Source organism: Alosa sapidissima, chromosome 23 (genome assembly GCF_018492685.1).
Source record: "Alosa sapidissima isolate fAloSap1 chromosome 23, fAloSap1.pri, whole genome shotgun sequence".
In the NCBI taxonomy this organism is placed as follows: Eukaryota; Metazoa; Chordata; class Actinopteri; order Clupeiformes; family Clupeidae; genus Alosa; species Alosa sapidissima.
In genome coordinates, this window is record NC_055979.1 from 27,878,260 (window position 1) to 27,900,759 (window position 22,500).

The window sequence follows — 22,500 nt, forward strand, 5'->3', positions numbered from 1 at the left end:
AAAACATAGGCTGGTTCAGGAATCAAACCCAGGCCGACCAATTGTCAGGTTGCGACATTCAAAGCACAATTAAAAACCATCGCATTCATAGAAGTCATGTATTCACAAGATAATCACAAACATTCCTCCAACACTCTTTTATAACATGCTGTACTGCATTAATATAATATCACTCAGTCACATTCACATAGCATGACACAATAATCACTTTAACATAACTATGAAATTGACATAGCAATCGCATTTAAATAGCATCACATTTTTACTTGTTAACTGAAAAACAGACAGTCAGAGGAGGTTGGAAGATTTCTCGAAACAGCCGGAGTATGAGAACAACGTTCTGTCTGAGCTGCGCACTGTCATCCTGAAGAAGTTCTCAGGGCCGGACGAGGAGGTACGCGGGATTATCTTCACGGAGACACGCCTCAGCGCCCAGGCCCTGCACAGCTGGATCCAGGAGAACAGCAAGTTTGCGGACATGGAGGTGCGGTCCAGTTACCTGATTGGTGCAGGAGACCAGAGCGCCGTCAAGCCAATGACTGCCGTGAGTAATGCCCATTTCGCTTCTTTAAGCCTCCATACATGTGTCATAAGCTTCCATTTGGCTTTGTTAAGCCTCCATACATGCACCATAATGAAAATGCCCCCAGACCATAGCACTTTAGCTGCCTGGCAGCCCTAGCTGTTGGCTTCAGCAACTCGAGCTAGGTAAAACGGATAGTTTTCTCTTTTTTTCCGTACCGACAGTACTCGTGACCTCGAGATACAGACCTATGTGAAAAATTGCCGGAATTCTCCTTTAAGCTTCCATACATGGACCACATGTTTCCATTTGGCTTCGTTAAGTCTGCATACATGTGCCATAAACTTCCATTTGGCTTTGTGAAGCCCCTATACAAGTAGAAATTAAAAACCTATAAAACACCTATAGCATGTTCAGCACTACCACACCAGTGCAGAGGTCACATGAACAGGAACCTATTGCATGTTCTTTTTTTTATATATATTTTTTGGGGGGCTTTTTATGCCTTTAATTTGAGTGCAGAGGTCAAGGTCACATTAACAGCTTTGTTTGTTCTTCTGGTCAGACAGAGTGAGCAGAGGGACGCCATCAGGAAGTTTAACAGTGGAGAGGTCAACCTGCTCATCGCCACCACAGTGGCAGAGGAGGGCCTGGACATCCAGAAGTGCAACATCGTCATCAGATACTGCCTGGTCACCAGTGAGATTGCCATGATTCAGGTGAGGTACACATACACACACACACACACACACACACACACACATACATGAGCATACACACATACACACACACATGAGCATACACACACACACACACACACACACACACACACACACACACACACACACATATGAGCATACACACACACACACACATGAGCATACACACACACACGAGCACACACACACACACACACACACACACACACACATACACACACACATACACACACACACACACACACACACACACACACACACACACACACACACACACACACACACTTACGCAGTAGTGAAATTATAATGATTCAGGTGAGACACACACACATGAGCGTGCATGAACACACACACACACACACACACACAACACACTACGGCAGTAGTAAAATTATGATTCAGAGACATACACACTTACATTAGTGATATAGTAATGATCGTTCTGGTGAGCCATCTATCTGATCAGAGAGATTAGAAGGATTCGGTTTACTCAAAATTGCTAAAGCCATTTCTATTCATGTCTTGTCTTTGATTGGCTCAGGCGAGAGGGCGTGGGCGGGCCGATGGCAGCAGCTACATTGTGATTGGTGTCGAGGGCTCAGGGGTGGCGGAGCGCGAGCGACTCAACGAGTGGAAAGAGAACCTGATGCAAAGGGCCATCCAGGGCGTCCAGCAGATGGATGAAGCAACATATAAAGACAAGGTAACTCAGGCCTCCACCTCCACCCACCACCACCCCCCATGTCATTCATGTTATGTGTAAGGGACCATGTCATTTAGCCTGGAAAATCCAGACCCTGGTAATCTAGAAAGATTAAGGGTCTGGCCACGAATAATGAAAATGGCCCAACTCAAGGGGCGGCACCAAGCATGCATTTGAAAATGTCACTGCACCCAATTGGATAACACTACAACAAATGTGTACTGACTGATTCCAGACTTCGACGCAATTGGATAACACTACGACCAATGTTTACTGACTGATTCCAGACTTCGACGCAATTAGATAACACTACAACCAATGTTTACTGACTGATTCCAGACTTCGACGCAATTGGATAACACTACAACCAATGTTTACTGACTGATTCGTTGCTGCCGTCATCTGTTTAGCTCGCCTCATGGCCCACCTATATCAGATACACCAATGTGATTGGTTCCTTGCGATGCAAGGGGTAAAAGTAGCGTGCATCATTATTCATTGCCATTTCAAAAAAGTGCCGCACAGTGCCTCCAAGTCTTTACTCAACTACGTTTCGGCCCATAAGGCCTTCATCAGATTTTCCTTATAAAGACTTGTCATATGGAGCCAGAGTATGCGGCACTTTTTTATCATTTGAACTCATTGCCAGTGGTTAGCACCTCGCTAAACATCAGTTGGTGTGCGTTACTAATACTTTTCATACCATCATTTTAAACATAAATTAAACTGCCATTTGATGCAATGTGCCAGTTACCCTCTGGCTAATTTACATCAGCAGGGCACAATTAGACAACATTCATCAAGCAATGACAGACAGACAAATCATGTACAGTAATATAAGTTATAACACACTTGGTAATACACACATAGACACACCCTGGCATCACCGTGAGGAAAAAAGAATCAAGAATAAGTAAAATAAAAGTGACGACAAACTAAATGTTAAGCCTGTAAAGTCAGTGGTTGCACAGTTGAGTGGATTTATTTTTTGAGTTTATATTTAAAGCTACTAATAGAACCACAGCACTTGATGTCATCTGGTATAGCACTCCACAGCATAGTGGTTTTAAAGGCATCCTATGTTAGCTTTTTTACCTTAATAGCTTCGGCCATTTTGATGGTAAACTAACTTGCAATAGGGAGAATGGCACGCCATCCCAATCATAACCTACATGTCTATGAAACAGCCTTGCAGCCTTTTTGTCTTGGTAATATTCAAGCTAAGATCAAGCCTTTTAGTCGTACACTACATGTACTACCGCCCTGTGGCACTGACACCCATCATCATGAAGTGCTTTGAGCGGCTTGTCATGTCACATATCAAAGCCATTCTCCCCCCCACCCTGGACCCCTTCCAGTTTGCATACCGAGCCAAGCGGTCTACAGAGGATGCAATCTGCTCTGCCCTCCACCCAGCCCTCACCCACCTGGAAAAAAGAGACTCATATGTGAGATTGCTGTTTATAGACTTCAGTTCTGCATTCAACACCATAATACCACAACAACTCATCTGCAAACTTGACAAACTGGGACTCAGTACCTACCTCTGCAACTGGCTACTGGACTTCCTCTGTCAGAGGCCCCAAGTAGTACGTGTTGGCAACAATACCTCAAGCAGCATCACACTGAGCACAGGGGCCCCCCAAGGCTGCGTGCTCAGTCCGCTGCTCTTCACCCTGCTGACGCATGACTGCACTGCAACCTACAGCAACAATCACATAGTGAAATTTGCTGACGACACAACTCTGGTGGGTCTCATCACCAAGGGCGACGAGACTCAATACAGGTTGGAGGTCTACCATCTGACCACGTGGTGCAGGGACAACAACCTCCTGCTGAACGTCAGCAAGACCAAAGAGATTGTTGTTGACTTCCGGAGAGGTCACACCCAACACCTGCCACTGACCATCGACGGTGCTGTGGTGGAGAGAGCGAGCAGCACCAAATTCCTGGGGGTGCACATCAGTGAAGACCTCTCCTGGACCACCAACACTGCATCACTGGCGAAGAGAGCTCAGCGCCGCCTGTACTTCCTGCGGAAACTCAGGCGAGCAAGTGCTCCACCAGCCATCATGACCACATTCTACCGAGGCACCATCGAGAGCATCCTCTCCAGCTGTATCGCTGTGTGGGGCGGAAGCTGCACTGAATACAACAGGAAAGCCCTGCAGCGCATAGTGAACACAGCTGGAAGGATTATTGGTGCTTCACTCCCCTCCCTGAAGGACATTTACACCAACCACCTCACCCGCAAGGCGACCAAAATTGTGAGTGATGCAAGTCACCCCGCTCACAATCTGTTTGATCTACTGCCCTCTGGGAAGAGGTACAGAAGCCTGCGCTCCCGCACTACCAGACTCACCAACAGCTTCATACACCAAGCCGTAAGGATGCTGAACTCTCTCCCTCCTCTCCCCCCTCCACCCTCAGCTACATAACATCCTGGACATTGGACCCAAAATGGCCGCCTGCACTACTCCACTTGCACACTTGCACACTTGTACACTTTACAACTGGTGTTGTTGTCCTGAAAACACAACACTTCTGCTGCTCTTACATAACTTGCACCACTATGCCACTTTCTTCTTACTTAGGTCAAACAGAACTACCCAAGCCTTTTATTGGCCTGAATTTGCACTAGTATTTTTATTGACTGTCTATGCACAATTTCAACCACATTTTGCTGCTCTTATTTTTTCATTATTATATGTGCCCTCTTATTTACTTATTTACTTACTTTTTTATTTACTTATTTACTTACTTTTTTGTTTACTTGAATGTTATGTTTGTCTGTGGACCTAAATTGGTAAAATATGTCTTGTCTTCACCGTGGGATAGTGAGAAACGTAATTTCGATCTCTTTGTATGTCTGGAACATGTGAAGAAATTGACAATAAAGCTGACTTTGACTTTGACTTTGACTTTGACATCGCATTAGTTAATTTCTAAGCTAAGATCAAGCCTTTTAGTCATACCCTGCATGAGTTAATTCCTAAGCTGCTAAATGAGCTGGTTCTTCGTGTGTGTATAAAACTGTGTCATCAGCATACAGTTGTCCCATTTTGTCATCTCTTGCAACTCAGTTTAAAAGGGTCTAGGGTTTAGGAGTAGGAGCAGCGGTAAAAAATGAGAAATGGGATTTGGTCTAAACCTCCCTTTTGTTCTCAGGTGATGGGTGATCAGCTTGAGGCGTTGATGGAGAAGAAGCTTCGTCAGAGGAAGAGTGACGAGAGAGTGAGGAGGCTATTGCCCCCCTCGGCTGTCAAGTTCCGTTGCCGCGGTTGCGAGGTGGTGGCGTGTGAGGGCACGGACATTGAGGTCATCGAGGACGCACATCATGTCAACCTCACCGAGGACTTTCGGTTAGTGACCAGGGTTTATCGCTATCCAATAAACAAGTATTGTTGTAACAGAATAGTGACGTTAAAATAACTATTTGCGTTTTTCCTGTCCATTGGTCACCAACATTAAGATCCAACAGGTGGTCTGAAATAGTATCTTTCTTAGGAAGTTTGCTGTAGAAAAAAACAGAGGCGCACTTAAGGGCTTGATACTAATACAAATTTGTATTGAGAGCCGAGGTTTTTACAATAAGTCTAAGGACAAAAAACTGGGCTGGAGTTCACGCACCAGGCAAAACATTACAAACTTAAGGCGCAGAAGCCGATTCGCCATTGTTATTAAGTTTGCTGGTCAGTAAACTAAGAGCACTTAATGTATATCTTAGGTCCAAATTTAACATCAACGCCAACTCATCTTATGGAGATGGAGAGATGACAGCACACTGCGAGGCTGAGAAGTACATGTCGTGCAAGAAATGTGGAGAGGTGAGTCCTGCCTGGAACTGCTTCAACAACACGTTATCTGGGTCATTTGGGTTATGCAAGATATCGAATGCAAAATGCAATATTATGCTAGATTAGAATGCAATATTATGCTAGATTAGAATGCAATATTATGCTAGATTAGAATTCATTCATTTTTTGGCACATTTTGTTCTCTGTTTTCCTTATTGTGTAAAACTATGATCCTTTATTCCTTCATTCCTCTGTAATGCCTGTAACAGTTGCAACATTAAAGAATTAGAATTGAATTCATTACATGACATTACATTACATGGTGAAACCCTAAACATTACTTCAAACTGTACTCCATCATCCTTGCTACACAAGTGCATAGCTGTTGTCCACATACGGTATATATGTAGAGTACCTTGGGAAAGCACTCATTCTTTCCCCTCCTCCCTGTTCCTCTTCTTGCGTGTTGTTGCCCCCCCCCGGTCAGTTCTGGGGTCCAGAGATGTGCCACAGGCTCCTGGAATGCCCCTGCCTGAGCATCCGCGGCTTCGTGGTGATGCAGGGTGCCCGGCGGGAGACGCTGGAGTCCTGGACAGACCTGCCCGTCCAGTTCCCAGAGTTCAACTACTGCGCCCATGCGTCAGAGTTCGTGGGTGATGAGACAGAGGACATCTGAGTGCCTGTGTGTGTGTGTGTGTGTGTGTGTGTAGCAATCTTAGATGATATTTGCAATCAATATTTATACACTTTGCAAAGCTCTGAGGTCACATTCATCTCAGAGCGCAGTTTCAGTTTTTCACTTCTTCTGTGGCCTCTGCAGCTCAATTTCTATTATAGCAAAGTAAAGAAGGAATGTATCTCTGTTTTAAATATGGTGTTTGGTACATCTGATACACCAGTTTGTGTGAAAGTGCAAGTGCAATAATAAATGTGTGCCTGGTTGAGGGCAGTGTCTGTGTATCTGTGTGTGCCTGTGTGTGTGTGTGTGTGTGTGTGTGTGTGTGTGTGTGTGTGTCTGTGTCTGTGTCTGTGTCTGTGTCTGTGTCTGTGTCTGTGTCTGTGTGTGCCTGTGATTGCTAGCACAATCTGTAAGTAGCCTTTATTGCAGATTAAAACATTTTCGTTCAACTTTACAAATACAGTATCTGCAGTAAAGGCTACTTACAGATTGTGCTAGTTAGTTTGTTTAACCAACCAATAATGTGTGAACTGTATGAACTGTACCCCGTAGGGTTACTCCACATGAAGCTTTTTGAAAGCTTCTTAAAGACATCATCATGTCAATCATCATCGCTTCACCTAAATGATTAAAACTTAATGTATGTTTTTCAAATAAACTTGTTAAACATGTCTATTTTTTGACATGCAAAACTGCAATGTAAGGCTGGCTGTGTAATATTAGCATTATTGGAATTAGCATTTTGAATTCTCAAAGGTTTAACTAAAGAAACCATAGTTATACACAAATGTTTCATTCTGAAAGAGGAGGAGCAAAGAGGGGAGTAGAGAGAGAGGAGGAGGTGCAGAATGAGGGGAGTAGAGAGAGAGAGAGGAGGTGCAGAATGAGGGGAGGAGCAGAGAGAGAGAGGAGGTGCAGAATGAGGGGAGGAGCAGAGAGGAGAAGCAGAAAGAGGGGAGGAGGTGCAGAGAGAGAGAGGAGGAGTAGAGAGAGAGAGGAGGTGCAGAATGAGGGGAGGGGCAGAGAGGAGGAGGTGCAGAATGAGGGGAGGAGCAGAGAGGAGGTGCAGAATGAGGAGCAGAGAGGAGGTGCAGAATGAGAGGAGGGGCAGAATGAGGGGAGGAGCAGAGAGAGAGGAGGTGCAGAATGAGGGGAGGAGCAGAGAGAGGAGGAGTAGAGAGAGAGAGGAGGTGCAGAATGAGGGGAGGGGCAGAGAGAGAGAGGAGGTGCAGAATGAGGGGAGGGGCAGAGAGAGGAGGAGTAGAGAGAGGAGGTGCAGAGAGAGAGAGGAGGTGCAGAATGAGGGGAGGAGCAGAGAGGAGGTGCAGAATGAGGGGATGAGTAGAGAGAGGAGGAGTAGAGAGAGAGAGGAGGTGCATAATGAGAGGAGGGGCAGAGAGAGGAGGTGCAGAGAGAGAGAGGAGGAGTAGAGAGAGAGGAGGAGTAGAGAGAGAGAGGAGGTGCATAATGAGAGGAGGGGCAGAGAGAGGAGGTGCAGAGAGAGAGAGGAGTAGAGAGAAGAGGTGCAGAATGATGGGAGGAGCAGAGAGAGGAGTAGAGAGAGAGAGGAGGTGCAGAATGAGGGGAGGAGCAGACAGGAGGTGCAGAATGAGGTCTGATTTTATGAATTTTAGTATCGTCAATTTGTCAATAATGTTGTTTTATTTAGCCCACATTGTTATAACTCAAAGCACTTTCTATCACAGTTCATTGAACTCTCCTTCATTCATGAACACACACTTCCCACAGACACTGCTTTTCTCCTATGGGATGTGAACATTGCGTTTCCAACACAAAACTTAAAGGAGCACTAAACAAGATTTGCTCTCAGGGTCCTCCTACAGTTGAGAAGCACAATAATAAACAAACTAAACTAAATATGCGATTTCGGAAAGGGGGGGTGGGGGCAGTGTTCCTACCCGAACACAGAAAGTTGCTAGGTCGGTAATGTAGAGGGCTGCTCAGACAATGTCAAAAGTGTCATTCGTCATGTTATGAGGTTATGCCACTAGGTGGCGTCCTTTGTCCATGATGACCCTGAAATCCCTTTATGGTCTGACTGAGATGTGTGTGCAAGCCTGTCCGCTCTCCGTGAAGAGTAGGCGTGCTTATGGAGTAATGGAAACTCCACTTCAGCCGTCCTCAGAGCCGTGTGTGTAACTGCTGTCCATATGGGAAGTAGGAACTTGTACACACACACACACACACATACACACACACAGTAGTATGCAGGGGACAAAGCGTTCAGCCCTGACGGCCCATGAGTCTGTGAGGCAGAATTAGGCCTCTGAAGAAGGCTGCCATTTTAGGCTGCATCTCGTGAAGTGGCTTGTGGGTCCTGTAGAGGGCGCTATGTGGACCAGAGTGACCAGCAGCACACTCTCAGGCTAAGCTTAACCACTGTTGGTGTCTACTGCCCTATCTAGGAGCTCTTTTGGGCTCTAATAATAATAATAATAATAATAATAAAGCTTTATTTGTATAGCACCTTTCATACACAGAATGCAGCTCAAAGTGCTTTACATTTGAAGCATGTAACACAATAGTAGTCAGTCAGTCATTATCAATCACTTTTCTTTGCTGTTTATGATATGCTCAGCAACATATCAAAAATATAGAAAATGACGTCATAAGACTGGCAGCCTTAACCCTCTTACCCCCCACAACTACATCTACTTACTGTTCTTTTATTTTTCTAGTCTTTTATTTCTGGCTGTCTATCTCCTGTGTATCTTTTGTTAGCGACCAGCACCACATCAACACAGACTACACTCCAAGTGTTCGCCTTTTCTTGTTTTTTTTTCTTTTTCTTGTCTTTCTGTCTCTCTCTCTCTCTCCTCAGTGTTTGTACATCCTACCCTTTCACACCACACATTCTCTCTCTCTCTCTCTCTTTCCTCAGTGTTTCTACATCCTATCCTATTTCAGAGCTAAATCTATTTCTGTTGTCTCTGTCACTAATTAGTTGTGTGACAACTCTTTAAGTCTGTGTGTGTGTGTGTGTGTGTGAAATAGAGTGTATCAGCAGGGGTATATATAATGTGTGGTAGATGTAGGCCAGTGGCTCTGCCCTTAGGGGGATCAGTAATGTACTACTGAAATATCAGAACTGCCCTCAGGAGCCTTATCAGCATGTGTGTGTGTGTGTGTGTGTGTGTGTGTGCATAAACATTACGCACATTATCAACTTCATCAACAACAGCCGTTACATGAAGGTTGGGAGCTGCTTATCTCACAATACCTTCACTTGTACACTCCTAACACACACACACACACACACACAAACACACACACTCTTACACGCACACACACAGACACACGCTCTCTCTCTCTCTCTCACACACACACACACACACACACTCACATACACATACACACACTCTCACGATATCCACCACCATGTGCAGGTAAGAGCCAGGTCAGAGCAGGTTCAGCCTATCAGTGAGAGTGTGAGGGAATTCAGGTCAGTGTTTTTCCATGATGGCGTCCGAAGCTGGAGAGCTGACAGCTCCAATAACACTCAGAGCTCCGAAGACTCCTCCACTCTCACACACACACACACACACACACACGCACACACACACACCATGGGGACACGCTGAGGATCAGAGTCATGGAGTGGGGATTACCTCTGAGAAGACTTCACAGAGAGAGAGAGAGAGAGGTGGGGGGGGGGTGAAAGAGAGAGAGGGGGGGGGTGAAGGAGAGAGGGGGGGGGGCAGGAGGGTGGAGGGAGAGTGAAGGAAAGAAACAGAAAGGGAGATGTGGACGTCTGTGGGGGATGGTGGGGGATTGTGGGCCAGGAGGTTAGTGCTGGATTAACTCCTTTGGCCAGCTTTACAGATTAACCAGCATGACTACATGCTGTAACACACACCTGAAGCACAATCCAACATGGATGTTTTCATGAGGGGCACTGTTACATTTGGCCAGCTTGTAAACCAATGTCTGTCTGATGTGTTTCTTGATCTCATGTCAGTTGTTTAAAGCTAACAGAGGTGTAGTGGTAAAATAAGAGGTGGGTAACTATGAATTCTGTGATCATGGTTAGGTGGACTGCACCATGCGTTATCGGATTTTTAAAAAGGCATTCAGAACATGTTTGATGATGGTGGAGGAGTCCAATGTTAATAACAATACCAGTGGTATTAAATGGTTCCTAGAGTGTTGATGGGTGTACATATTGTGAATGTGGATAATACTGTGTGATTTTTTAATGTTAAAAGTTGCAATGGTGAATAAACTCTTTTGAGAGGTGGATAAACTCTAATAAGAAGTGGATAAACTCTATTTCTGAAATCTCTTGAGAAGTAAATCATCTTGAGGAATAACAACCATGGCTATTCCTGCTGTTGTCTTCATTCAAATGTTATGAATACAAACATTATTACGCAACAGCAGAAAAGGCTGAGAGAACCTGTTCAGTCAGCTGTTTGCTAGGCTGCAGAGGGCTTTACACAGAGCTTGACCTTCTCACACACACTCACAGTTTACTGAATAACTGGAAGCAACCAAATGATCACTGCTAGCTTGTGGACGCTAATGTGCTAATGCTGAGTGTCCATTTCACTGAACATCAGTGTGGTGAAGAAAAATCTTTAAAAGCAAATCAACGGTTTTGATTTTTAAGGCTTATGTATACAGTATGTATGCATGTCAGTGATGTAAAAATCTTGAAATGTAAAATAATTTGTTTTGATTTTTAAGGCTTATGTAACAGTATGCAGTCAGACTCAGGAGAAGTGTAGAGGGAGTTTATTGTACTCAGTACAGATTCAGAAAACAGCAGAGGCCTTGAGAAGTGGGGTAGATGGAGATCTCTGTGGCCACTGGACTGAAGTCAGGGCCCAATCTGTTACCATAACTACGACAGGACCCTGTCTGTTCCCATGACTACAGTCCACACTGACCCCTGCCCCCAGGTCAACAGGTTTGACGAGATGGAGCGGATCTGCCACCACACACTGCCCTTTCGTCACTGGTGTCACTTAAGTGCCATTGAGCCAATGAGAATCAACCTGTGTGAAAGCCACACCCCTCTGGTGTGTAGCTCCACCCACTACTGCCCCTCCTCACTTGGAAAAAGCTTGGCCTCTGCTACACATGAACACAGACTTCAGAATATGCATCTGTTTAACAGCGTATACAATTACAGACAAAAATGAAGACTTTGCAAAAATATATTCATATATATTTATAGATTTTTAAAAGTCTTTTAAACCCTCTGTCTCAAGCAAACTGTCCCCTTCCCCCAAATTAAAAATGACTGCAAGTCTATGTAGAAAAACGAAGCAGAGAAACGTTACAGCGAGAATAAACAGCTGTGTGGTCACTGGTCGAAAGCGGCGGTTTGTCGTCGTGTTTTAGCATAAACACTTTTGTCGTCATAGAGACCAGCTGTGGTTCACGCCAACAGCCAGAATCAAACACAAAGAGAAGAAACAGTCCACAAAATAACCATCTGCATTGCTGAAAATATTACATTTATATATACCTATATAAAATCAAAACACTTTCTTGTTTTAACTCTCTGGAAAATACTATGAGGGGTCCCTTTAGCTTAAAACCGTTAGAAAAATAAAGTGGAAACGAATAAGATAGGTCTGTGGTGTGCGAGTGCCAAGGATGGGCAGGCCATTGAGCTGGAACTCGGACACATCGGAATCAAAACAGAGACGGAACGTTGGTCCAGGGCGGGAACGTCGGCCTGATTTCATCGGGCCGCTTCCGAGCTGCCTTTGTCTGAGGGTTACAGTCTCGCGATGCCTCTGTGTGTGTGTGTATGTGTGCGCGCATGTGTATATATAGGAGTGATCTCTACACCGCTCAGCAGCGTTGGCAATGTGTGTGTGTGTGTGTTGCACATGTTGGTAATTTGGGAGGTTTTGAGCGATAAACATCATTTTGTTTTGAGTTTGAGTGTTCATTCAGTCGTCCATTCATTGCTTGTCTCCCTCTCCCCTCCCCCCTCTCTAGAAGGCATAGCCGTCGGGGAAGGACAGGCTGGTGGGCAGGCACTGGTCCCTGGTGTCGGGCACGTTGCCATAGTGTCCGCTGCCAGGCTCCTCGTAGTGGGACAGGGGCACGGTGTCGTCCTCGGGCACAGGCAGGCTCTCGGCGTCGGCCTTCAGGCTCGGACGCTGGTTGTCGGGGAAGGCCATGGAGAAGAGTGCCTCGGGGTCGCACACAAACTTATAGACGTACCGCTCGCCGGCCACCTGCACAAACACACGCAGACGGACGAGAAAGAAACCAGTTAGAACCTCACATTCAACGGAATGCTTTATTCTTACTTTTCTAGTTAGAACCTCACATTCAACGGAATGCTTTATTCGGACTTTTCTAGTTAGAACCTCACATTCAACGGAATGCTTTATTCTTACTTTTCTAGTTAGAACCTCACATTCAACGGAATGCTTTATTCTTTGAACAATAAGATGAGTAGAAAAGTAAGACTAAAGCATTCCGTTGAATGTGAGGATACGTATACTGAAATATATTTAGTGATACCAACAGAGGCGCTCTCTGATCTAACGTGTGTGTGTGTGTATATATATATATATATATATATATATATATATATATATATATATATATATATATATATATATATATATATATATATATGTCTGTGTGTGTATGTGTGCGTGCGTGTGTATATGTATATATATATATATATATATATATATATATATATATATATATATATATATATATATATATATATATATATATATATGTATATGTGTGTGTGTGTGCGCGTGCAGAAGAGGAGGGGGAACGTGCGTGCGTGCGTGCGTGCGTGCGTGTGTGTGTGTGTGTGTGTGTGTCTGTCTGTCTGTGTGTGTGTGTGCAGAAGAGGTGGGGGAACGTGCCTTTACCTTCTGCAGTGTGTGTATGTGCAGAAGAGGAGGGGGAACGTGCCTTTACCTTCTGCAGTGTGTGTGTGTGTGTGTGTGTGTGTATATATATATATGTGTGTGTGCAGAAGAGGAGGGGGAACGTGCCTTTACCTTCTGCATGATGCCCTTCTCATAGTAGTAGCGCAGGGAGCGTGAGAGCTTGTCGTAGTTCATGGCGGGACGATTCTTCTGGATACCCCACCGACGAGCCACCTACAGCGCACACACACACACACACACACACACACACACACACACACACGTACACACACACACACACACACACACACACACACACAAAGAGAGGGAGAGAGAAGGAGGTAAAAAAAGACAAGAATTTAATCTCAAACTTAAACAAACAGCTTTACCAAGTCTGTAGGAGTTTGAGGTTGGTACACACGTGTGTGTGTGTGTGTGTGTGTGTGTGTGTGTGTGTGTGGGGCGACTGACCTCCTCGGGCTCAATGAGCTTGAACTCCAGGCCCCGTCCGGTCCACATGATGAAGTGGCCGTTGGCGGGGTCATCCAGCAGCGTGACCAGGAACTGCCAAAGCTGGAGGGAACCGCGACGCTGGTAGGGCGGGCCGTCCCGGAACACACCGCCTTCCTGCTTGATCTTACCTAGTGGAGGGGGTCAGAGGTCAAGGTCAAACAGAGCACAGGGCATAGCTGCTACTCAGGCGTTAGGAGGGGGCATCAACACTATGATTTGTACTATGATCACACTGGTGAGTGCCTGGAGGTGTGTGTGTGTGTGTGTGTGTGTGTCTTACCATCGATTCTGTCTGGGACCACACAGGTATCGTCATAGTACAGGTGAGAGTCTCCATCGAACACAAAACCTGTTTAAGGAATGTAAGGACAGCTATGGTCAGCAAGGGATTTACATAGAAAACGTGTGTGATTAACATCCCTTTTTAAAAATGTTTTAATGCTTTAAAAAAATGATAGTTGTTTAGAAACACACACCTTCACTGTTGCTCCTGTATAGGTTTGCTGACTTGACAAATGATGACTGGCAGTTTGGCACCTCTGTAAGAAAAAACACACACACACACACACACACACACACACACACACACACACACACACACACAAACGTAATGGGTTAGTCATAGACACTAATGCATCGGTGAAAACAAGGCATAGACTCCAAATAGCTGTCTAGGACTTTGCATGTGTGCGTGTGTTCGCGTGTGTGTGTGTGGTGTGTAAGCGACAGAGTGAGAGTGAGTGTGTGCGTGCGTGACTCAGAGTGGGATTATTTAGAGTTGTGTGTGAGTAACAGATGAAGACGGTAAGGTCAGTGGTCAGCCGGTGATGTCACAATGGCTTAAGAAGTACCAGAGACACACACACGGTCTACCGACCCTCAGTACTTTATATTACTGATTTAAAAACACACACACACACACACACACACACACACACACACCTCACGCCCACTGTCTCTTTTGCACTTGCCCCCGATTGAGCGGTCACTCAGTGATGTAACAGATAAGCCTCTTAACTCCTTACAGCTCGCAAATGCGCCTGACTCTTAACGAGTGTGAGTGTGTGTGTGTGTGTGTGTGTGTGTGTGTGTGTGTGTGTGTGTGTGTGTGTGTGTGTGTGTGTGTGTATATGAGATTGAGTGATTATGTGTGTGAGCTAGAAGGAGTGGAAAGACATCAAGATTGAGTGAAAATAAGGGCAGTAGAGGCATGTGTGTGTGTGTGTGTGTGTGTGTGCGCGCGTTGGGGCAGGGTTCTTGGGGAGGTATTCGCTAATGCTAACAGCCTCCTTCCTTCCCTGCTTCTCTGGGTTTCTGGTCCTCTGGTGCTAACGCTAACAGCCTCAGTCCTTCCCCTCTTCCCTGCTTCTCTGGGTTTCTGGTCCTCTGGTGCTAACGCTAACAGCCTCAGTCCTTCCCCTCTTCCCTGCTACTGAGCTTATCTCTCTGGGCTTCCCTTTTCCAGGCACTCACTCGCCTGACTCAGCTACTGACGTGACCACATCACGCACACACACACCCTCAGCCTGTGTCTACTGCCTAACTATGTGTGTGTGGTTCTGTGGTGAGGGGTGTCTAAGACGGGGTGTCACAGTCTAAGACTCGCCTGTGTCAAAGCCGTGCGTGCGTGCGTGCGTGCGTGCGTGCCCTCCTCCACACTCACCTGTGTCAAAGCCAAAGTCGCGCGGCTCCTGCTTAATGGACACCTGGCGGAACAGCGGCGGGCGCATGTGGGCTGTTCCGTGGGCAGGAGGGGCCACTCCCTGCTCGCCATAGCGCGGGTCCACCAGCTCCTGCTTGAAGGACTGCGGGGCGGCGGGGTCCACCGGCTCCGACATCTGACGCTGGTAGGGTGGCCGCGCGTGGGGGTCGCACGGGACAGCCCCAACAGAGTGCGCCGGGAAGGGGTCCTGGGGGGGCAACGGCCGACACGGCTCTGAGAGTTGCCTCTGGAACCTGGAAGGACGAGGTGTGTATGTGTGTGTGTGGGGGGGGAGACATGGACATAGGGAGAGGAGAGGAGAAAAGGAGTCATTAACTTGCTGGACATATGAAATACATGACAATGACCATGGGACTGTTCACGTCCTGCATGACACTAACTATCTGAGCTGTACATCATTGTGTGTATAACACTTGGCCCAACTTCCTCGTTTGGCCTCTGGCAGCTTAGATCACTGGGAGCGCAGCCAAATGATTACTTAAACTGCTTTAAGCTGAGGAGCTTCACGAGACAGAGAAGGAAACTAGGTTAGTAGCTTTTGAACCTCATCCTTTGGTAGCTATCTATAAATGCTTGAGAGTGTCAGTGTGACGTCTTGTGCTATTCTCTTATCAACACAGTAGCTAGCGCATGTAGCCGTGTGCTAGTTCTGTGTTGTATTTAGCAATATGCTAGCTCACCTGTGCTGTACGTAACCATATCAGCTTACTAGTGCTCTGTACTATAACGCTAGCTCTCCAGTGGGCTGTGCTGTGATCATATGCTAGTTGCTAGCTTGCACATGTTTTCTGCTGTATGTAGCCATATGCTAGCTCCCCTGTTCCCTGTGCTGTTTGTAGCCATATGCTAGCTCCCCTGTGCATTGTGCTGCAAGTAGCCATATGCTAGCTCCCCTGTGCTCTGCACTGTATGAAGCCAGTTGCTAGCTCATCGCACGTAATCACATGCTAGCTGACTGTACTTTACATGCTAGCTCCACTGAGTTTTGCGCTGTAAGTAACAACATGCTAGCTCACCTGTGTTCTGCGCTGTATGAAACGTCATGGTGATTCATGGGTGGGTGGGGCACAGCAAAGGGTGGGCTTTGGCCATGGAGTGGGTGTGTCCTCTGCTGAAGTGGGTGTGTCCTGTGCTGCTGCTGCTGGACATGTCCCTGGAGTGCCATCAGAGGTCTGTGGGGCTGCACGTGAGACGAGGGCGGGGCTTGTTTCTGGAGTGGGTGGGGCATGTGATGTGAAGGCTGGCTTTGTTTCTGGAGTGGGTGTGGCACTGGTGTGTGGGAGGAGCCGCATGGTGAGACTGGAGTTGAGGGAGGAGTCAAAGGCTTGTTGAAGGTGTTGGGCTTCCTGCCGTAGGCACTGGAGAGATGGAGAGAGGTGGACGAGTCAGACAGGGGAAACAGCACTGCTTGGTTGGGTACCTGAAGTTACTAAGTGTGTGTGTGTGTGTGTGTGTGTGTGTGTGTGTGTGTGTGTGTGTGTGTGTGTGTGTGTGTACATACCTGTAGTTGTAAAGGCACTTCTCTCCATAGGGGGAGAGCCTGCGGGTTTGGCTGCAGGGGGACAGCTCTCTGGAGGGACTCTGCTCTCTCTTTACCTTGGTCTGGGGAACCCCGTGGAAGATCACTACCCAAAACACAAACCACAAAACACACATCAGGAAACACAAAACACACATCAGGAACTCACTATAATGGCAAGACAACTGACATGGAAAGAAAATGCATTAGACACCCAAAATAAGTTCTTAACTAAATGGTAAACTAAACTCAATTCAAAAACGCTTTATTGGCATGACCATTCATAAAGATAGCTGCCAAAGCATACAATATGTCTAGACATCAGAACATAAAATAACATCGAATCATAAAACAATATGAGTGATTATACACACACACACACTAGAGTGTGACAGTGCCTGTCTAAGAGTGTGCTGTAAGATGGGAGGGTGGTGCAGTGAAGCACTTCCTGGTGGCTGTAGAACAGCCAAGGAGGCGCAGACTTAGCCAGTCAGAGTGGGCAGGGGGCGGGGGGCGGGGGGGGAATTGCCATGGTAACTGCCCCTCTCACCCAGCTGCAAAATTCCCAGTGAATGAGGGGTCTGTGAGAGCAACAGGCGACGTGCCAACAGAACACTCCCAGTGCCAATGGAGCCACTTCACTCTCTCGCGCTCAGACACACACACGCGCACACACACACACACACACACAATGCTAGTGCAAACAAAGACACACACACATACAGCATGACATGAATAGGCAGATTTACACTTCTTGCCCCTGCGGGTGACACTCACACACACACACACACACACACACACACACGCACACACACACACACACACACGTAGACCGTTTCTGTTCAAACAAAGATACCGAGTATACACACACGCAGCTTCTGTGCAAATAGAGGCACAGGCAGAGACAAATTTGCGCTACGCTAACGGCTTCTGCATTTTTCTGCATTGCTTTGTTGTGCAAGTCCACAAACACAAGCCTACAACTGTTGTGCTGGCAGAGTGCTGGTGTGTGCAGTAGACACACACACACACACACACACACACAGCAGTCTGAATCCTCAGGCCATAAAAGTGTCATGGTACCAAGGCCTAAATGTGAGTTACAGCTCCACTGCGGCAGACCAAGCCTCTCTCTGGCCTCCCTCAACCACACACACACACACACACACTTCCCTCCACCATTCACTTTCCCTTTCCTTACACTCTCACACACAGTCTTATCCTCCTTTCTCCAGAGTGTGCAAAAACACACACAGACACACACCAACGCCTACCCTCATTGCGCTCTCTCTCTCTCGCTCACACACACAAGCCTACCCTCATTGCGCTCTCTCACACACACGCCTAGCATCATTGCGCTCTCTTTCTTTCCCTCACACACACACACACACACACACACACACAGCTATTCAGTGCACATCTGAGAGTCAGGCACCCAGGCACTGGGCTCTGAAATGTCTGGAATATAAAGAGTGAAAGGCCCCTTTGAGCTCCATTCAAATGTTTTTCTTGGCAGCGCACGGGACCCGCTCAGAGAGGAACAAAACCCAGACACCCAGAGGCGAGATGGGCTCAGCGCGAGACGAGCCTGGTTCAGACAGCCCGTCCTAGCTCAGCCCAGCCCAGACTCAATTCCACACACACACACACACACACACACACATCTAATAACCGGCCCAATTAATTTGGGTTGAGCAAGTTTGAATGTCGACGGCTTTAAAAGGGCAGGGACTGCAGCACTCTCCCCACAGCAGGCTGGCGCACACACACACACACACACACACACACAGACACAGACACACAGACACACAGACACACAGACACAGACACACCTTTCCCTCTCTTATGGGTCTGGGTCTTCAGTCAGCTGGGAGAATATTCTTTTAATGATTGTTTCTTGTTTTCTTCTTTGTTGTTCACAAAAAAGTCTCCTAAATTAATTCTGCAGGGAGGTTTTATCCCCCCCCTCATTAGGATAGTCATGAATTAGTAACTCTCACTTACACACACACACACACACAGAAGCATGCAGGTACTCACAGTTGTCCGACTGGAAATCTGGGACAAACTGTTCGTCATCTGGAACTTGAGCTACAAGCCAAAGAGAGAGGGGGGGGGGGGGGGGGGTATCAGAATGTGAATGGAGGGCTATGCCTATTTTATAACACACTTAAACATCCTTACATAATTAGCAAGTGTAGCTAGCATAAACTCACCTTCTGCAATCCAGATCTCTTGAAGCTGACTCAGGTCCTGAAACAGATCTGTAGGCATATACAACACACACAATGACCATCATGTCTCAGAGCATAACACTAACACACACACACACACACACACACACACACACACACACACACACACACACAGGAACAGAAGAAAGGTCCTCTGGTCTGGACAGAGGTGTAATTGTGGCAGTGGATGTGGATGGCTGTAATGAGTTTGTTTACCTTCAGTGTCCTGGTCAAGCTCAGAGTCCGCAAACTTCCTTTTCCGGTCGCCACGCGGACGGATGTCAGAGTTCTGCACTTGAGAGTTCTGCGCAACCACAAAAATCCACGTTGATCAACGGAAGCTCAACCTAAAGTGTCATCTTGACACAGAGTGGCCACTTTGCACTACTTAAGCAGTGCATACATGTGGCCAGAAAAACACTTGCTTCGGTCATGCAATGTCATATATATATATATATATATATATATATAGTTACTGTTGACTATTCACGTTTTCTCTCTCGCTTGAAGGCTGTTCTGTAGGTGATGTTTTTATTAGTGATTTGTGACTTGTTAGTGACTTTGGTTTTGACGGTAAATAGGTTGGTTGTAGATTGTCTGCTGTGTAAAATCCCCTACCTATAGCATGAGGAATTTAACATCTCTCCTGTGTATATTTGAAATCACTCACACTCACACACACACACACTTACGTTCTGTGAGGTCATCAGAGGGACCTGCTGGTCGTAGAAGCCATCCATGATGGCTAACTGTCCTCTTCTCCGTCTCGTGTGCAAAGAGGAGGAGGAGGAGGTGGTGGTGAGGGGGTGGGGGGAGGTTTCGCTCCTTCTCTCGGTGTGGGTCAAGCTCCTCAGCTGTCTGCTTGCGTCTGTGTTGGGGGGGGAAGAAAAGTGTTAGTCTGAGAAAGAAGGAGAATTGCTCCCTTTTCCCACTGCTGTCAGCAAGCCAGAGCCCCACCTGTCACCAGGCTTCACACACACACACAGCAGCACAGCTTTGATCAGGTGTGCGTAGGTTTAGTTACTGTGACAAAAGATTTTATGGTACTGTCTGGTCACACACACACACTCACAGTGATTCTATAAAAGAGTAGGAGCGCACGGACACACACACACTTCAGCACTAGGCTATCATCCCAGCTGAAAACCTTACATAAGAACTTCCTACCATCTGTGACCCATGGAAAAAAACGCTCTCTCTCTCTCTCTCTCTCTCTGCATCGCACTACAGCACAGCCTTAGCAGTCAGGGACACAGAGAACTACTTCATGAAGTAAATATGATCACATGACCAAAGCAGTGAAAAACACCCCTTAGCAGTTGGGTGGAAATTACAGCAATGTCTTAAGGCCTTTTATTTGCTTACAAAGACAGGATTTCCCCTGCTTACTTCTACTGAATAAATCTACGCAAAGTGTTAAAGTGCACTAGTTCGCACGTGCGCGATAAAGCTGCAAACTTAATGTGCCTCGTAAATCAATAAATCGGTGATTTAAAAGAAATATGAGCACATCGATGAACGGAAGCCAATAAGCGTGACCTAGCTCGATAAGGCGAGGAAGCGATAAAAGAATAATCTATAATCCCTAATCACAAACTCCTTCCAAATTAAAGAAGCAGTTAGGGTATATAAGTCTCCATAAAAATAAACAAACGAATGATTGCCCAACTAACCGTTGATGTGATATCCTTAATATGTTGAAGAGGAATAAGATAAAGATTAGATAAGTCCTGGACAAGCGACAATGAAACGTCCGAAACAAACATCAAAGCAGAAAAAAAGATTACATCTCAGGTAGAGCAATCGGAGCTCACGGAGTCCACCCTTCCCCCATCACCAGCGGCGGACTATTCCCCCCTCCCTGGCCCCTTGTTTTTCTCAATGAAGTGAAATTTGATTCCTGCCGCTCCGTGTGCACACGGAGAGGGAAAAAAAACTCGACCTCCCATTCATAAAAATCACTGACACCCCCTCTCCTCATCCAACTCCACAAATCTGACCGGCCAAAGCTTCAAAGTGCAACCACATTTCTGCATGTTAAGGAACAGTTCTGGTCAACTATTCCCCCGCTACAAAAAAGTAAACAAGCACCCTCCGCTGAGTGCAAACAATTATAAAATGGTTGCCAAAGTATTCGCTCCCACAAAGAAAATGGCGTTCGCTTGCTCGCTCGCTTCACAGCAATCTTGAGCGCACCAACCAACTAAACTAGTGCCTAATGCACTAAAGTGAGCCCAACTTAGCAGAGAGACATAAAACTTCGCCAAGCCTAATTTTAAATTAATGCATCTTACTATGGTTTCGCGCAATTACTCACCCTTCAGTTGACAGCGCTATCCCTCGATTAGTTAAAAACCACAATAAATGTATTCCAAATAGATGCGAAGAAACCAATAGACTTGACGAGGCTGCGTTCCGCTCGACGTGCCTAATACTCTGAAATATTTCTCAATGGAATCGCCTGCTTTAGCCTAGAGCCTTGCGGGATGTTCCAGAGGTTGTTCATTGGTCACTTCTGAACGCCTTTCACACTAACGACCAATGCGAGTTAGAGGATGTCTAAACTATGCGTGGGACCCGAGGCAGCCAATCGGAATCCGATGCCGTCCTATTTTTATGAATGACTGGGTTTCATTCAATAACAGATGTTTATAGACCAAGCATTCACTGGCTCGTTAAAGGACCACTGACAAAAATGTGCTGTTTTTGCGTTTTGACCGCTTCATACTTTGTCACATCTCCTGCAACTGGTACAGCTTACTAGAAATGAATGCATTTATCTATGTAACCATTGAAAAGTATTACTCTGGCAATTCCATATATTAAAGAAATCATTCCCTGAGTTATTCTTGCTTTGCTGTTATAGCCTACCTTAAATAATTGTGTTAAGTAATTATGTAAGTTGTTGAAGAAACATTACCATTCATCCATTCCAGCCACAATAACCTTTGGCCATTTTAACAAGCCACACTACATTTGTTTGACTCGAACAACTATGTCATTCTTTAGATATAGAAATGGTCAAAACTTTTAACAGGCATTAAAAAGCATATTAAACCGTAATATAAAGCATTATGAATGTCTATACTTGTTTAATGCACATCTATTTACTTATTAATAATAAGATGTCTGATGGGTTTCGTCAGTTACTGCTCCACTTTCAAAGGATATTCTGGTCACTGTGCGTGTGCGTGTGTGTGTGGGTGTAT

General features: G+C 46.1%; 2 protein-coding genes and 1 long non-coding RNA gene across 6 annotated transcripts in view; 2 read left to right on the plus strand and 1 right to left on the minus strand.

The window, feature by feature from the left end:
• Window positions 1–7,119, plus strand: part of LOC121698504 (interferon-induced helicase C domain-containing protein 1-like) — a 16,972-nt gene extending 9,853 nt beyond the window's left edge. The window contains exons 10-15 of the mRNA XM_042080666.1: window positions 285–544; window positions 1,093–1,242; window positions 1,784–1,945; window positions 5,114–5,307; window positions 5,673–5,772; window positions 6,230–7,119. Of these exons, the coding sequence (XP_041936600.1) occupies window positions 285–544; window positions 1,093–1,242; window positions 1,784–1,945; window positions 5,114–5,307; window positions 5,673–5,772; window positions 6,230–6,418 (1,055 nt within the window). The 3' untranslated portion in view covers window positions 6,419–7,119. The remainder of the gene's footprint in view (window positions 1–284; window positions 545–1,092; window positions 1,243–1,783; window positions 1,946–5,113; window positions 5,308–5,672; window positions 5,773–6,229) is intronic.
• A 4,042-nt stretch (window positions 7,120–11,161) lies between these two features.
• On the minus strand, window positions 11,162–21,727 carry LOC121698509 (ETS translocation variant 5-like). 4 transcript variants are annotated; one of them, XM_042080679.1, is made up of 13 exons: window positions 21,609–21,727; window positions 19,984–20,159; window positions 19,508–19,595; window positions 19,274–19,321; window positions 19,098–19,148; window positions 17,040–17,163; window positions 16,555–16,896; window positions 15,479–15,771; window positions 14,292–14,354; window positions 14,096–14,164; window positions 13,774–13,943; window positions 13,435–13,536; window positions 11,162–12,639 (listed from the first exon to the last, which is right to left on the minus strand). In XM_042080679.1, exons 2-13 carry the CDS (start codon window positions 20,029–20,031, stop codon window positions 12,394–12,396), a joined length of 1,644 nt encoding a protein of 547 aa, XP_041936613.1. In that variant the 5' UTR covers window positions 20,032–20,159; window positions 21,609–21,727; the 3' UTR covers window positions 11,162–12,393. The 4 variants fall into 4 exon arrangements, with proteins under 4 accessions (XP_041936613.1, XP_041936610.1, XP_041936612.1 ...); XM_042080676.1 differs by having other exon boundaries at window positions 13,429–13,536; XM_042080678.1 differs by lacking the exon at window positions 21,609–21,727 and adding an exon at window positions 21,079–21,102 and having other exon boundaries at window positions 13,429–13,536.
• Window positions 12,192–16,325, plus strand: LOC121698518. The gene is made up of 3 exons (XR_006026777.1): window positions 12,192–12,278; window positions 14,065–14,078; window positions 16,313–16,325. It is a non-coding gene; the product is annotated as an uncharacterized LOC121698518 (long non-coding RNA).
• Window positions 21,728–22,500: the final 773 nt, after the last annotated feature.